Source organism: Enhydra lutris, unplaced genomic scaffold, assembly GCF_002288905.1.
Source record: "Enhydra lutris kenyoni isolate GAN:26980312 unplaced genomic scaffold, ASM228890v2 scaffoldscaffold77, whole genome shotgun sequence".
Classification (NCBI taxonomy): domain Eukaryota; kingdom Metazoa; phylum Chordata; class Mammalia; order Carnivora; family Mustelidae; genus Enhydra; species Enhydra lutris.
This window is the reverse complement of record NW_019154161.1, coordinates 6154475-6167542: the sequence shown is the minus strand read 5'-3', so window position 1 is coordinate 6167542 and position 13068 is coordinate 6154475. Positions and strand designations below refer to the sequence as shown.

General features: G+C 49.3%; 1 protein-coding gene across 1 annotated transcript in view; it reads right to left on the bottom strand.

The window, feature by feature from the left end:
* LOC111160595 (zinc finger protein 229-like) overlaps positions 1-8335 on the bottom strand; it is a 58917-nt gene extending 50582 nt beyond the window's left edge. Inside the window, exons 1-2 of the mRNA XM_022523789.1 lie at positions 8281-8335; positions 5832-5920 (exon numbers count right to left, since the gene is read on the bottom strand). Of these exons, the coding sequence (XP_022379497.1) occupies positions 5832-5882 (51 nt within the window). The 5' untranslated portion in view covers positions 5883-5920; positions 8281-8335. The remainder of the gene's footprint in view (positions 1-5831; positions 5921-8280) is intronic.
* Between the last annotated feature and the right edge of the window lie 4733 nt (positions 8336-13068).

Genomic DNA, 13068 nt, shown 5'->3' with positions numbered 1-13068 from the left:
CTGGGCAGGAAGCCTGATGTGGGGCTCGATCTGAGGACCCTGCTGGTCACACAGACCCACCCTGGTACCACTTGGATGTGGAGCCCGATGTGGGGCTCGACCCTAGCACCCTGAGATCATGACCTGAGCTAAAGTCAACAGTCAGACCCTTAACAGACTGAGCCACCGTAGGTCCCAAGTATCTAAACATTTTTGTTTAGAGGAATAATAGGTCTCTTTCATCAACGCAGAGATTAATGGTAACAATGTTTAGTTAAACCTGTTTAAGTCCACGAAGTTCACCAGAGATGGTCCAAGTGCTAAATGCCTGATCCAAACTCTGTCCCTTCCTGCTCCGCCGCTCAAAGTCTCATCATTTAGGCCACCTCTCCCTGGAAGCGTTCCCGGATAGCACAGAGTCTCATCTCGTCTTCCCTTAGGATTTCGTAGCTGTTTTTATCGGAGCTTTACTGGAACAGTAAAATCACTCTCCTTCTTTTATTGCTTCCATTTCTACACCACTCCTCTGGGTCATGAGATTGGTGCCATAAAGAACTGTATATTTTTCACCTTTGTATTCTCAGTACTGAGTAGGAGCGTAATGTGCGTCATCTAAAATTGACGGGGTTAGACATACGTGCAGGGCTTGGGGTACAGGAGAGGAATTTAAAGGTTTCATTTTTTCACTACTATTTATTTACTTTACAACTTTACTGGGGTACGCTTGACAAAAATTATCTGGGTGAGTGATGTGATGTTTTTTAACTATGTGGACACTATGAAATGGGTACCAGTCAGGGTTTTGATCTCAGCCCCCCAAGGCAGGCAGGGCCTTCCCCGGCCCAGCTACTTCCCGTGTGTAAGTCACTGACACCTCTCAGCTGATGTCCATCAGGCTGCTCACTGGGCTCATGGCCCGCATTTAGCACCAAGACTTGGGCTCCCCTGATTTCTCTTCCTGCTGGGGCTTTAACTGATATCCATCACACCCAAACAAAGTACTTGTGCACCTTCTGACAATGATTAAAATTTACTAGAGGACATTCAGAGTGGAGAAGTGCACTAGGCAGCCTCCAAGACGGCCCCCAATGGCCCCCACCCTCCAGGAATTCACACCCTATGTAGTCCTTGCCCACGCAGTACCAGTGGGTCTGTGTGACCAACAGATTACAGAAAGAGTGATGCTGGGACACCTGGGGGGCTCAGTCTGTTAAGTGTCTGCCTTCGGCTCAGGTCATGATCTCAGGGTCCTTAGCTCAAGCCCCGCATTAGGCTCAGCAGGGAGCTTGCTTCTCCCTCTGCTCCTCCCCATCCCCACCCCTGCTCATGTTCTCTCTCCCTCATATAAATTAAATCTTAAAAAAAAAAGAAAAAGAAAAAGAAAAAGTGTTGCTGTGCCACTTCTGAGATCAGATGATAAAAGGCACTGTGGCCTCCATCTTGGCTGTGTGCCATGAAGCGCTCTCTCTTCTCCCTCCTCTCTCTCAGGTCCTTCGCACCAGGAGAAAGCAGCTGCCATGCTGTGCACAGCCCTGGGGAGAGGTCTGTGTGGTGTGGAACTGAGGCCTCTCGTGAACAGCCATGGGAATGAGCGGGCAAGGGGTCCTCCCACCCATGAGCCTTCTGAAGAGAGCGGCTCAGGCCGACAATTTACCACAACCTCGTCAGAGATGCTGATCACCAGGAACATCCAGAGAAGCCACTCCCAAGCTCCCAACCCCGAGAAACCACATGCGATCATAAATGCTGGTTGTTCTAAGCTGCTGAGTTTCGGGGTATGGAGCCAAAGATGATGAACACAAGAAGGAAGATGTTTCTGCTTTTCCTGCGTAGCCTTGGAATATACAAGAAGTGAATGGATAAAGAACGTGGTCCAGATACACAATGGAATATTCCACAGCCATCAGAAAGGATGGATACCCACCATTTGCATCGACATGGATGGGACTGGAGGGGATTGTGCTGAGTGAAGTAAGTCAAGCAGAGAAAGTCACTTATCATATAGTTTCACTTACTTGTGGAGCATAAGGGATAGCATGGAGGACATTAGGAGAAGGAAAGGAAAAGTGAAGGGGGGGAGGTCAGAGGGGGAGATGAACCATGAGAGACTGTGGACTCCGGGAATCAAACTGATGGTTTTGGGGGGGCGGGGTGGGGGGATGGGTGAGGCTGGTGGGGGGTATTAAGGAGGGCACAGATTGCAGGGAGCACTAGGTGTGGTGCATAAACAATGAATCACGGAACACTACATCAAAAACTAATGATGGGGCGCCTGGGTGGCTCAGCTGTTAAGCATCTGCCTTTGGCTCAGGTCATGATCCTGAGGTCCTGGGATCAAGTCCCGCATCGGGCTCCCTGCTCAGCCTGCTTCTCCCTCTCCCACTTCCCCTTCTTATGTTCCCTCTCTTGCTGTGTCTCTCTCTGCCAAGTAAATAAATAAAATCTTAAAAAAACAAACTAATGATGAACTATACGGTGACTAACATCACATAATTAAAAAAAAAAAAAGCTGCACATTTCTGTCTGGGAGCACTGGGTCATCTTTCTCCCCAGCACCTCACATGGGGCCTTACACTGGCTAGGCCATCAATGAATACCTGACAAAAGTCAAAATTATAATGAACAGATCGCTAGTTCAGTTGTGTAACAGAGAAAAAATGGCAAATGGACCATGAAGGTTCCCAGAAAATACCTAAAGTCACTAGCTTAAAGCAGAATGCCAATGGTCACAATCAAAGCATGCTTTACTTACAGTTTTGACAAAGTGTGAACGTACTTATGTAAATTTAAATGCATAACTCCCTCTCAAACTCTTGCACACGTGTCCAGCCGACCCTTGAACACCACCAATTTGAATTGCACGGGTCCACTAATATATGGATATTTTTCCCCAATAAATACAGTACAGTAGTGTAAATGTATTTTTTTTCTTTATGATTTTCCTAGTAACATTTGCTTTCTAGCTTACTTTATCATAAGAAAACAGCAGAAAACACGTGTAAGATACAAAATGTGTGGGGCGCCTGGGTGGCTCAGTCCGTTGGGCATCTGCCTTCGGCTCAGGTCGTGATCCTGGGGTCCTGGGACTGAGTCCCGTGGCGGGCTCTCTGCTCAGCGGGGGAGTCTGCTTCCCCCTCTCCCATTCACCCGCTCATGCTCTCTCCCTCTCTCTCAAATAAATAAAAAATTTTAAAAACATACAAAATAGGCATTGTTGATGGCTTATGTTATCAGTAAGACTTCTGGTCAACAGAATGCTCTTAGCAGTTAAGTTTTGGGGGAGTCAAAAGTTACACGTGTGGGGGGAGGGGGGTTGGGAGAAGGGGGCTGGGGTTATGGACATTGGGGAGGGTATGTGCTATGGTGAGTGCTGTGAAGTGTGTAAACCTGGCGATTCACAGACCTGTACCCCTGGGGATAAAAATATATTATGTGTTTATAAAAAATTAAATAAATAAATAAATAAATAAATAAAATTTTAAAAAAAAGTTACACGTGGATTTTCAACCATACAGGGGGTCGGTTTCCCTAACCTCTGCCTTGTCCAAGAGTCAACTATACAGGGAATCATACACAAAAACACTTACAGTAGTGCTGTTTGTGACAGCAAAACATGGAACCCTAAATATCTACTGAGTGTAAGCCCACAGATTCCATGGCCAGAGGTGGAAATATGGGCACCAGGCACGCATACTGGTATGAGAATGTCACTGCTCCCAGGCCCTGACAGTGGACAGAAATAGGATCATACGTGTGTATGTCTACACACACACACACAGCTCTACATATTTCTACACCTACATCTACTGAAAACCACGAGCCATATCGATACCTACAATCCCCACTGACCACTAAAGTTCATTCCATTGTTCCTATTGCCCCATCTGATTGCGAGAACCCTGGCTCCCAGGAGTCTCATGACGTTTACTCAGCTGACCATCGCCCCTGTGGGTCACTCCTCTCTCATCCCCACTGCCACTCCCTCTCCCACACAGATGCTCCTCGGCCCCCCTGGGCTTGGCCAAGAGGCCCTCCTCACCCTCCTCGGGCTCTGACTCTCCAGGCAGGTGGTCTCTTCTCATAGACTCACTCTCATGCCGTCGGGACTTGGACTCCAGGTGGACGCCCTTGACCTCCGGCCTGGGCTGGGGCTGTCATAGCCCATCCTGGGCTACCCTCCTGCGTTGATAACCTCAACGTGCTTTGGTTGTGATACACACCAGGAGGGGCCCCCGACCCCGACACAGTGCACATCTCACACCCCATGGGCCGCCCTTTGCATAGACTCACCGCACTTAGGCTGTCCCCTGTGGACGCCCTTCTCACCTGCTCTGGCCCTGTCACCCCAGAGCTGATCCCCCTCCCCCAGACGTCTCTCACCTCACCCCACCTGTGCTCTGACGCCCGGTGCCACCTGCCTCACCGTGTTTGGTCACTGATGCCCCCACACAGGGACACCCTCCTCAGCCTACAGGAGGGAGCGCTCCCTCGCCTGCAGACCCCCACGCAGCCGAACCCCACCTAACGGCTTCAGGGTTGAACTGTTTAGGAAGGAAGAGGTGAAATGCTAACTGAACATTTTTAAGAAGTTAAACGTCTTCAAAGAATATTTGTTGCAGAAAAGTGCTTTAAATGTTGATTTCTTAACCTTAAAATGTGCTGTACAGAAACAGAAAACGATAGATAAGTAAATGAAAACATAAAGTCACTAGGGATGGCACTTGCACACAAGCTTTGTTAACCTCCTTATTTCTATTCTTCTAACACATTTTCTTTCATTTTTTAAAAAGATTTTATCTATTTATTTGACATAGAGAGAGAGATCACAAGTAGACAGGGAAACAGGCAGAGAGAGAGGAGGAAGCAGGCTCCCTGCCAAGCAGAGAGCCCGATGCGGGTCTCAATCCCAGGACCCCAAGATCACGACCTGAGCTGAAGGCAGAGGCTTAACCCACTGAGCCACCCAGGTGCCCCCTAACACATTTTCTATACACACACAAACTACATCCCTTTTAGAAAGAAAAAAAAAGATGACTGATCCCAGGGTCTAGGATCGAGTCCCGCATCGGGCTCCTTGCTCAGCAGGGAGCCTGCTTCTCCCTCTCCCTCCACCGCTCCCCCTGCTTGTGCTCTCTCTCTCATTCTGACAAATAAATAAATAAAATCTTAAAAAAAATTTTTTTTTAAAGATGATCATTCCTGTCGGCACCTGGGTGGTGTAGTCAGTTAAGCATCTGACTCTTGGTTTCAGCCTGAGTCACACTTTCATGGTCATAAGATCAAGCCCCACATCAGGCTCCACACTTAGCACAGAGTCTGCTTGGGATTCTCTCTCTCCCTCTGCCTCTCCCCCTGCTCACATGTGCTCTCTCTCTCTCCCTCTCTCTAAATAATCTCTCAAAAAAAAAAAAAAGATGATTATTCTTAAACATTATTTACTGAACACAGATCCTACCTATCTTCGTACATCAGGAAATAAGCATTATCGCACCCATCAATGGTCACAGCATCGCCCATTTCATGGTCTTCCCATGACTCTTTGACCCTTCTCCTGCAAGGCCCATTCTTGAACATTTTTTCCTGTTGCTCATTCCCAAGCGAAACTGGGAGCAGCTGGCCACAGAGCAATCAGAACTCAAAGGGCCTTTGATACAGGGTGCCAAATTCCTCCCCGGAAGAATTATCTGGGTTAAAATGGTGAGGAAATGCCGGAGCCTCCGAAAATGTAGTGTATCAAGTCAGGGGAGACCAAGAGCCCCCAAAACACTGCAAAGAGAGCCAGGTCCGCTCCCAAGCCGAGAGTCGCCAGCTCTAAGCTCTGGGTGTCCTCAAGGAAGGGAAGTTCCACTCACCTGCGCACATGTCTTCAGGGGCTCTGGGGGCTTCTCATCCCGCTCTTCCATGCTCTTCCAGGCACAGGCAGAGGCCTGAGGGTCCTGAGCTGTAAGGGCAGAAGCCCTGAGAAGAGCATCCTGGCGCCGGTCCACCGTGGTGCCCCCCCAGCACCACCCCCCACCCAGGATTAGTCTCTGCTTCCAGGATGCATTCCCCATGGCAAGCGTGCATCTAGAGCTTTCTGCCTGAAAAGCCCTGCATGCACCTAGAGTCCCTCAGTCCCCGTCCCAGGCCAAGACTCTGCACCTGCAACCTAGTACCCCCACTACCATCACAGGGCTCTGGACCCCCTAACTGTAAGTCATGCCCAAACACAGCCTCTGCCCACCACCGAGTTCTGCAGCACACGTCAGTCCCTCCCTGCACCACCGGGTTCTGAGATCCTCACAAAGGCCCAGCACACCGAGGACCACCTAGCATGCGCTCCTCCCCCGCCATGACCTGAATCTGCAACCCTAAACCAGCTCCCCTTCCTTGGGCAAGGAGCAGGGCTTCTGGGACGGATCACACAGAATCACCCTCCCTGACTGAATACATGAAGCTGGTGACACAGCCCCACCTATCCCAGGATCTGACCCTTCCATTCACCTCGCCTGACCCTCTCGCAACCTGTCATGAATGGCCTCCCACTTCCAGCTCAAACAACCAAGCACATGCATGGAGCTGGGTCACACATAGGGAGGGCCTGGTGCCTCCATCGTTCTGGGCTCCACTGGCCCATACCAGAACAGCACCAGCAGGATCTCCAGTCCCAAACCCGCCTGAGCCTCCAACATGTAGCTCAGATCTAGTCCCTAGACCAACCTGGGTACCCTCAGGCATGAATCAGCAACAGAGCCGACATGGGCCTGGAAGCTTCCTGACACATCCCAGCACGTGCCACCCCTTCCTCGGCCCAGAAAGTGGACCTCATCTGTCTTTGTGCCAGCTCGAGATTTCTGGGTCTGAGACTAGAACAGCCCCTGGCAAATCCCAGCCCACACACCACATTACCAACCCCACTCCATCTCTCCCTCTTATCCACATCCCCTTATTCCCACCAGATTCTCACTCCAACAGTATAGCGAGGGTTCACAACGCGGCTGCGTCCTGAACTTGCACACACACCATTTCCTCCACCAACACCCAAAGACCCCTACTTGAGCCATACCTGCCCAGATTCCTGCCCAAATGTCCTTCTGGGCACCTGCGGCTTAGGGAGATCCTGTCTTCCCACCACCTTGGGTACCACCAGCATGTGATTAGAGCACCCTCTGCACAAAGACCCCAGCACCCTCTAATTCCCACCTACAGCCTCCTGTTCCCCGTCCAAATACCCGTGTGTGTGTGGACAGGAAGCAGCCCTAATCCTCTGCAGCCCCAAATCTCTGGGAGTGGAGGTGCTCTCTCTACTCGCCTGAGTATCTCAGGCAGTACTAGGGTCCTAGGACCGCTCATGTCTCCCCATTCTGCCCCCTCCAGGTCCAAATCTGTGGCCCAGACTCTACCAACCCGGGCTTTCTCATGCCTGCAAGCAGAGTAGCCCCTGAGCAAAGGCCCTGGGAATGCCTACTTCATGATCATGCTCCCAGCACCCTGCTTCCTTACCAAACAGCTGTCTATGTGAGGCAGCTGCTGCAGCTCCGTCCTTCCCGGACGCCAATTCTGCACCTCCAACCCAAAGTCTCCACCAAACTTGAATGCCCTACGGCTCTGCGTTACCATACCTGGGTCCCAGGATTACCAGTCCACATCTCTGCTTCCCATTCGAATACCACCCAGCACGTGCAGGGAGCGCTCTGACTAGAACGCGCCCCCTCGGCCCTGGTCCCTCCTTCAAATTAGGAGTCTGAAGCCCCTCAGCGATTCTCAGAAGGTTCGCTCAAGTAGCTCTGCCTCTTCTGGAACAAGAATCTGCAACTCAAACCTGGTCTCTTCACTACCCAGGGGGCCCGCTGGGTCCCCAAACCAATCACCCAGAATCTCAACTCCCACCTCATGCTTCCTACTCAAGCGTGTGCTCAAAATACAGGAAGAGCGGCAGAGCCCCTCTCCTCCAAATCTGCTATTGAGTACTCCATCCTCCCGGGCTTCAGTCCTCAGATCCTGCACTAAACCGGCCTGGCACTGGAGGAAGGGAAGGCGGGGTTCTCAGGATCTCCCCACATCCCAGCACATGGCCTGTCTTCACCAACCTAGGCATTCTCAGGCCTTGGACAAGGGAACTACCCGATCAAGAACTCGCGCATGCCCTGTGTCCCGAATCTGTAGCTGCACCCAAGTATCTCCACCTACTTCGGGGACCCGAGGCTAAAGCGCCGCCCGTGACGGTCCCATGTCGCCCACCCACACTCCCAACCCATGTTCCCGCCCACACCCCGCGCATGCGTGCACGGGACACCCAGCGCCACCCCGCCCCTCACCGACCTGGGCGTCCACCGGCTCGCGGCCCTAGCCGGGCCTGCCCCAGCTTCGGTGCCCCGCACGGCTCTGCGGCAGAACGAGGTCGGGTTAAGCAACCCCCTGCGCCGATTCTGCACACGACAGACTCGGCTTAAGTTAGTTCGGCCCCCTCCCCTAGTCGGCATCCGCAGAGCGGCTCGGCTGACGTCCGAGCCCAGGTGCGCGGCGACTGCAGCCGCCCGCAGTCGGGACAATGGCTGCGTTTCTGGCCGAACCCGGAAGTGCGTTTGGGCTTGGCGAGCCAGGACTACAATTCCCAGAAGCCTCAGCGGCGCCCGCGGCGATTACGCGGGCGTCCAGCTCCTCCCGGAGGTGAGCGTGGGAATTACGGCCCGACGCGCTGGGTTGGGGTAGCTGTCTGGGCCGAGACTAAGTTTTTGCCCGGCTCCCAGAGGAGGAGCTGGACCGGAAGGCTCAGACCAAGGCTCCGATGTGGGGGCGGTGGCTGACTTGGAAAGAGCTAGTCTGGCACCGGCTGGACGCCCAGGCAGGAGCAGCCGTGAAAACGGGATCCGATGAAACTGCGGGGTCCCCTCCCGGGCTCCCGCTGCTTTGTCAGACGCTTGCGCGCAGTCTCTTTTTTGGTCCTCAAGTCCAAAGACAGTGGCTACGAGCCCGTTACACAGTCCAGGATGCTCCTGCCAAGTCCTTCAAGAATCTGACATGCTGGTATGTTTTTGTAATTCATAACAGTGAAATAGCAAGAATCCTTTTGTTTTTTAAACTGAGTTCTTTCTCTGCCTCTAAGACTTTAGGGATATGTTCACCATCACTCTCCTTCGCTTTTTGCCTTATCTCCTGACCATTTTTTCCTCTCTCGGTTCCAGCCACGTTGGCCTTTCCACCTTCCCCAGGAACTCCATGAAGCTCCCACCTCAGGACCTTTGCATGTGCTATTCATGCTGGCTGGCAGGCTCTTTCTTTTAGGATTCCCCTGGATTCTGCCATCTGGTCTTTAGGCAGATGTCACTTTCTTATGAGGCATTCCCCCATCAACTGCTGTAAACTCACTAACAAACCTTTCACTCCCCACTACTCCCTGCCTCCCTCCTCATCTTTAGAGAACTTTTCACTAACATATGTTGTAGGTATTTATTTGGTTTGTTGTTTATCTGCTTTCACCCCCAGATGCCACCGTAAGGGAAAGGATTTGTATCTACTTTGATCAGTGCTGTATCCCCAGCATCCTAAGGTAGGGGGCACATAATAGATGCTCAATAAATGTTTGTTTTGTTTTAAATAAATAAAGGTCCCTGGCCCTTTGTTAAACACATTAACATCTCATTAACTGGCACAATCACCCTATGAGAAAACAGTGGTGTTTATTTCCAACCCACCAGGGAGGAGCTGGCCATTGGTGCCACTGTATGAAAATATGGCATTTAAATTTTTTTAATTGCTATCAAAGTACTCCTCTAGTTTTCTTCACATAACTTCTTTTAACAAATTATTGCTATTTGAAATGTAATCTCCACCCCCCAAATTCCTTATGACTGGTTATTGTGGATAATTTTTTTTTAAAGATTTCATTTATTTGAGAGACAGGGAGACAGACAGAGAGAACATGAGCAGGGTTGAGGGGCAGAGGGAGAAACAGATTCCCTGCTGAGCAGGGAGCCTGAAGCAGGGCTCGATCCTTGGACTTAAGGATCATGATCTGAACCAAAGGCAGAAGCTTAACTGACTGAGCCACCGAGGCACCCCTGTGGTTGATTTAAAAAAAAAAATTATTTGGGGGGGTGCCTTGCTGGCTCAGTTGGTACAGCATGCGACTCTTGATCTCGGGTTTGTGGGTTCGACCCCAAGATCATGACCTGAGCTGAACGCAGATGCTTAACAGACTGAGCCACCCAGGCGTCCCTGAAATATTAAGAATTCTTATAGTATTTCCTTGGATACTCTTGACTTTTCTAGTGAGACGTCATCTACAGATAATTATTTGATCTCTTCCTTGCCAGTATTTTTAACCAGCTATTTCTTTGCATTTGGATTATGTTGGCTATCGTTTTCACAACAATATCAATACAAGTAACATTCTTGATTGTGTTCTCTTTTTAATGGGCATGCCTCTAACGTTTGAGGGTTAAATAGGTTGTTTTTTAAATGAAAGTAGGTAACTTATTGTTTTTTAAAAAAACTTTTTGTTACATAAATTTCCAGCACAAAAGTAGGGAGACTAGTTAAAGGCCACCCCCTTTGGCCTGTCATGCAAATTAATTTTCCACTGGATCTTTTCTCATCTCTAGTCCCACCTGTGCTTTCCACTGTCCTCCTCCCCCAGTGATTTTGAAGCAAATCCTACACATTGTTTCATTTCATCTGTAAGGGTTTCAGTATATGTTTGAAAGACAGGGACTGGTTTTGAAAACAAAACTTCAGTACAAAATAGATACCCATCATGGGGCACCCGGGTGGCTCATTCGGTTGAGCATATGACTCCTGATTTTGGCTCAGGTCTTGATCTCAGGGACATGGGATCCAGCCTCACGTCAGGCTCCACGCCCAGTGGAGATTCTCTCTCTCCCTCTGCCCCTCCCCACCCACTAGCACGCTCTCTGTCTCTCAAAAACAAAACAAAACAAAACAGATGCCATAACCACTGGGCACAGAGAATGCAAAATTAATGTGATTGGCATATATGATTATAAACCTCAAGACCCAAGAGAATGAACTAAAAGAAATGAACATCAAGGAGAGGCTAGAAAGGCATCAAATATGAAACAGATAATGGTAAACATTTATGTACCACTCTGGGCCAGGTACCACTGTAAGGTCCTTATAAATATTTCTCACTTAGTCCTCCCAGGAATTCATACAAGGTTGGACTGTTACTTCCATTTTACAAGAGATGACACTGAGGCCCGAAGTGTTAAGTAACTTAGCCGGGATTGTATTGTGAGGACAGAGCGGGGACTGAGTCCGAGAAGTCTGACGCTAGAGTTCATGCTCTCAGTTCCTACATTATATTGCCCCTTGCCCACCTATCAATATCCTTCTTCTACATAAGCAATACTAAGTTTGCAAACAAGACAGAAAAGTTTGTATTTATTCATAATAGAAGCAAAAAAAAAAAAGGAAACATAAGAAACCTTCAAAACTCCAATGACAGACGTAAAAGACAATCACCATATTACAAGCTGTGTTGTAAAGATGTCAAATCTTGCAGAATGATCTACAGATTCAGTATGTAAATATGACAAAATCATGATGGGATGCTTTGACCATGAACTCATCTTCTTTTTTCTCTATATTTTTTCCCACTTTTTAAAATTTAAGATCTTCAGACATTAAAGCATTAGTAATATATAATTTAAAACTAACTTTGTCATTTGTTTGCTCTTTTTTTCTTCTTGTTTCAAAATGAACAAGATGGTTTAAGTTTTACTTCCAGGAGCACTCGAATCCTGAATGTTATGGGGACTTCAGAACAGCTACTACTAGGGAACAGGAACTCATTCTAGGGAGATGCCCATCGAACCCAGAGGTCTCTGTATCAGCTGTTTGGGGATTGGGTAAGACCTGAGTTTCATATTGCAGTTCTGCTGGCCAGGATTTGGGTGAGGGCTCAACACTTCTTGAGAAACAGGGAGATCATGAATCCATCTGCTCTAAATGCTGGAAGATAAAAGCAAGAGTCACTAGAGGGAGAGTATAACCTGTTCCTGGAATACAGGGGGTGGCAGGTTCTTGGCAGTAGGAGGGAAAAAAAAGACAGTCCTTTTCCTTTGCTCAATCCTCTTCTCAAACTATAAACATTGGAGGGACCCAGGGCTTAGTTATCTGCCCCTACTGTTCTCTGTCTTTATCCACTTTTTTGCAACCTGTAGGGGAAAGGGTTAACTCAACAGGCCTGGGGTATCAAACCCAAGAAGGGCCTATTTCCATGACTAACTCTTGGTCGGCTTCTAGGAACTGAACCCTTACAATGTTCTGTCTGATAAAGGGTTTGCAGGCCTGAGGCCTTGAGCCACACTGTACCAGATTGTCCATAGTTTATACAAACAACGTCATCTCTGGTGAACACCAACGTCCCTTCTGTAGGGCCTGGAGTTTCAGTGACAGGTCAGTCCTATGGTACATGCCCATGTGACTGACCTCCTATAAAAACCCCGAACACTTAGGTTCAGCGTGAGCTGCCCGGGTTGGCAACCCCTCCCAGGTGTTGTCACACATCATGGCTGGGGGCCTTCCCTGGGGATTCCACTGAGAAAGGAAGCTTGGGTGTGGTGTCCTCCAGACTCCACCCCATGTACCTTTCCCTTTGCTGATTCTACTCTCTCTCTCTTTTTGCTGTAATAAACCATAACCATGAGTATAACAACTTCTGGGTACTGTGAATCCTTCTAGCAAATCCTCGAGTCTGAGGCTGGTCTTGGAGAGCCCAGACACGAGATCTCCTACAGCCCCATCACTTTAAACCCCACTAACAAGTCCCAGATGTATATCTCTCCCACCGTGCTCTCTCTAGACTTCTTAGGAACAACTGCCTGTTTTATCCTCCAGCTAATCTATTTTTGACATGCCTAAAGCAAATTCTTGACTTTCCTTGTCTATCCCAAATGTGCCCCTCCCTCAGTGTTGCCTCAGAAAGTGGCCTGCCAGTCATCCAAGTGCTCCTGGGGAGTCGTCCTTGACTCCTCATTGTTTTCACCAAATCGGACTCTCAACACCTCCACCCCCAGGTCCCTTGGGATTCTAAGCATCTTGCATCTGCTCCTCCCTTGGGTGCATCAGTCTTTCGTGTCATTCTGG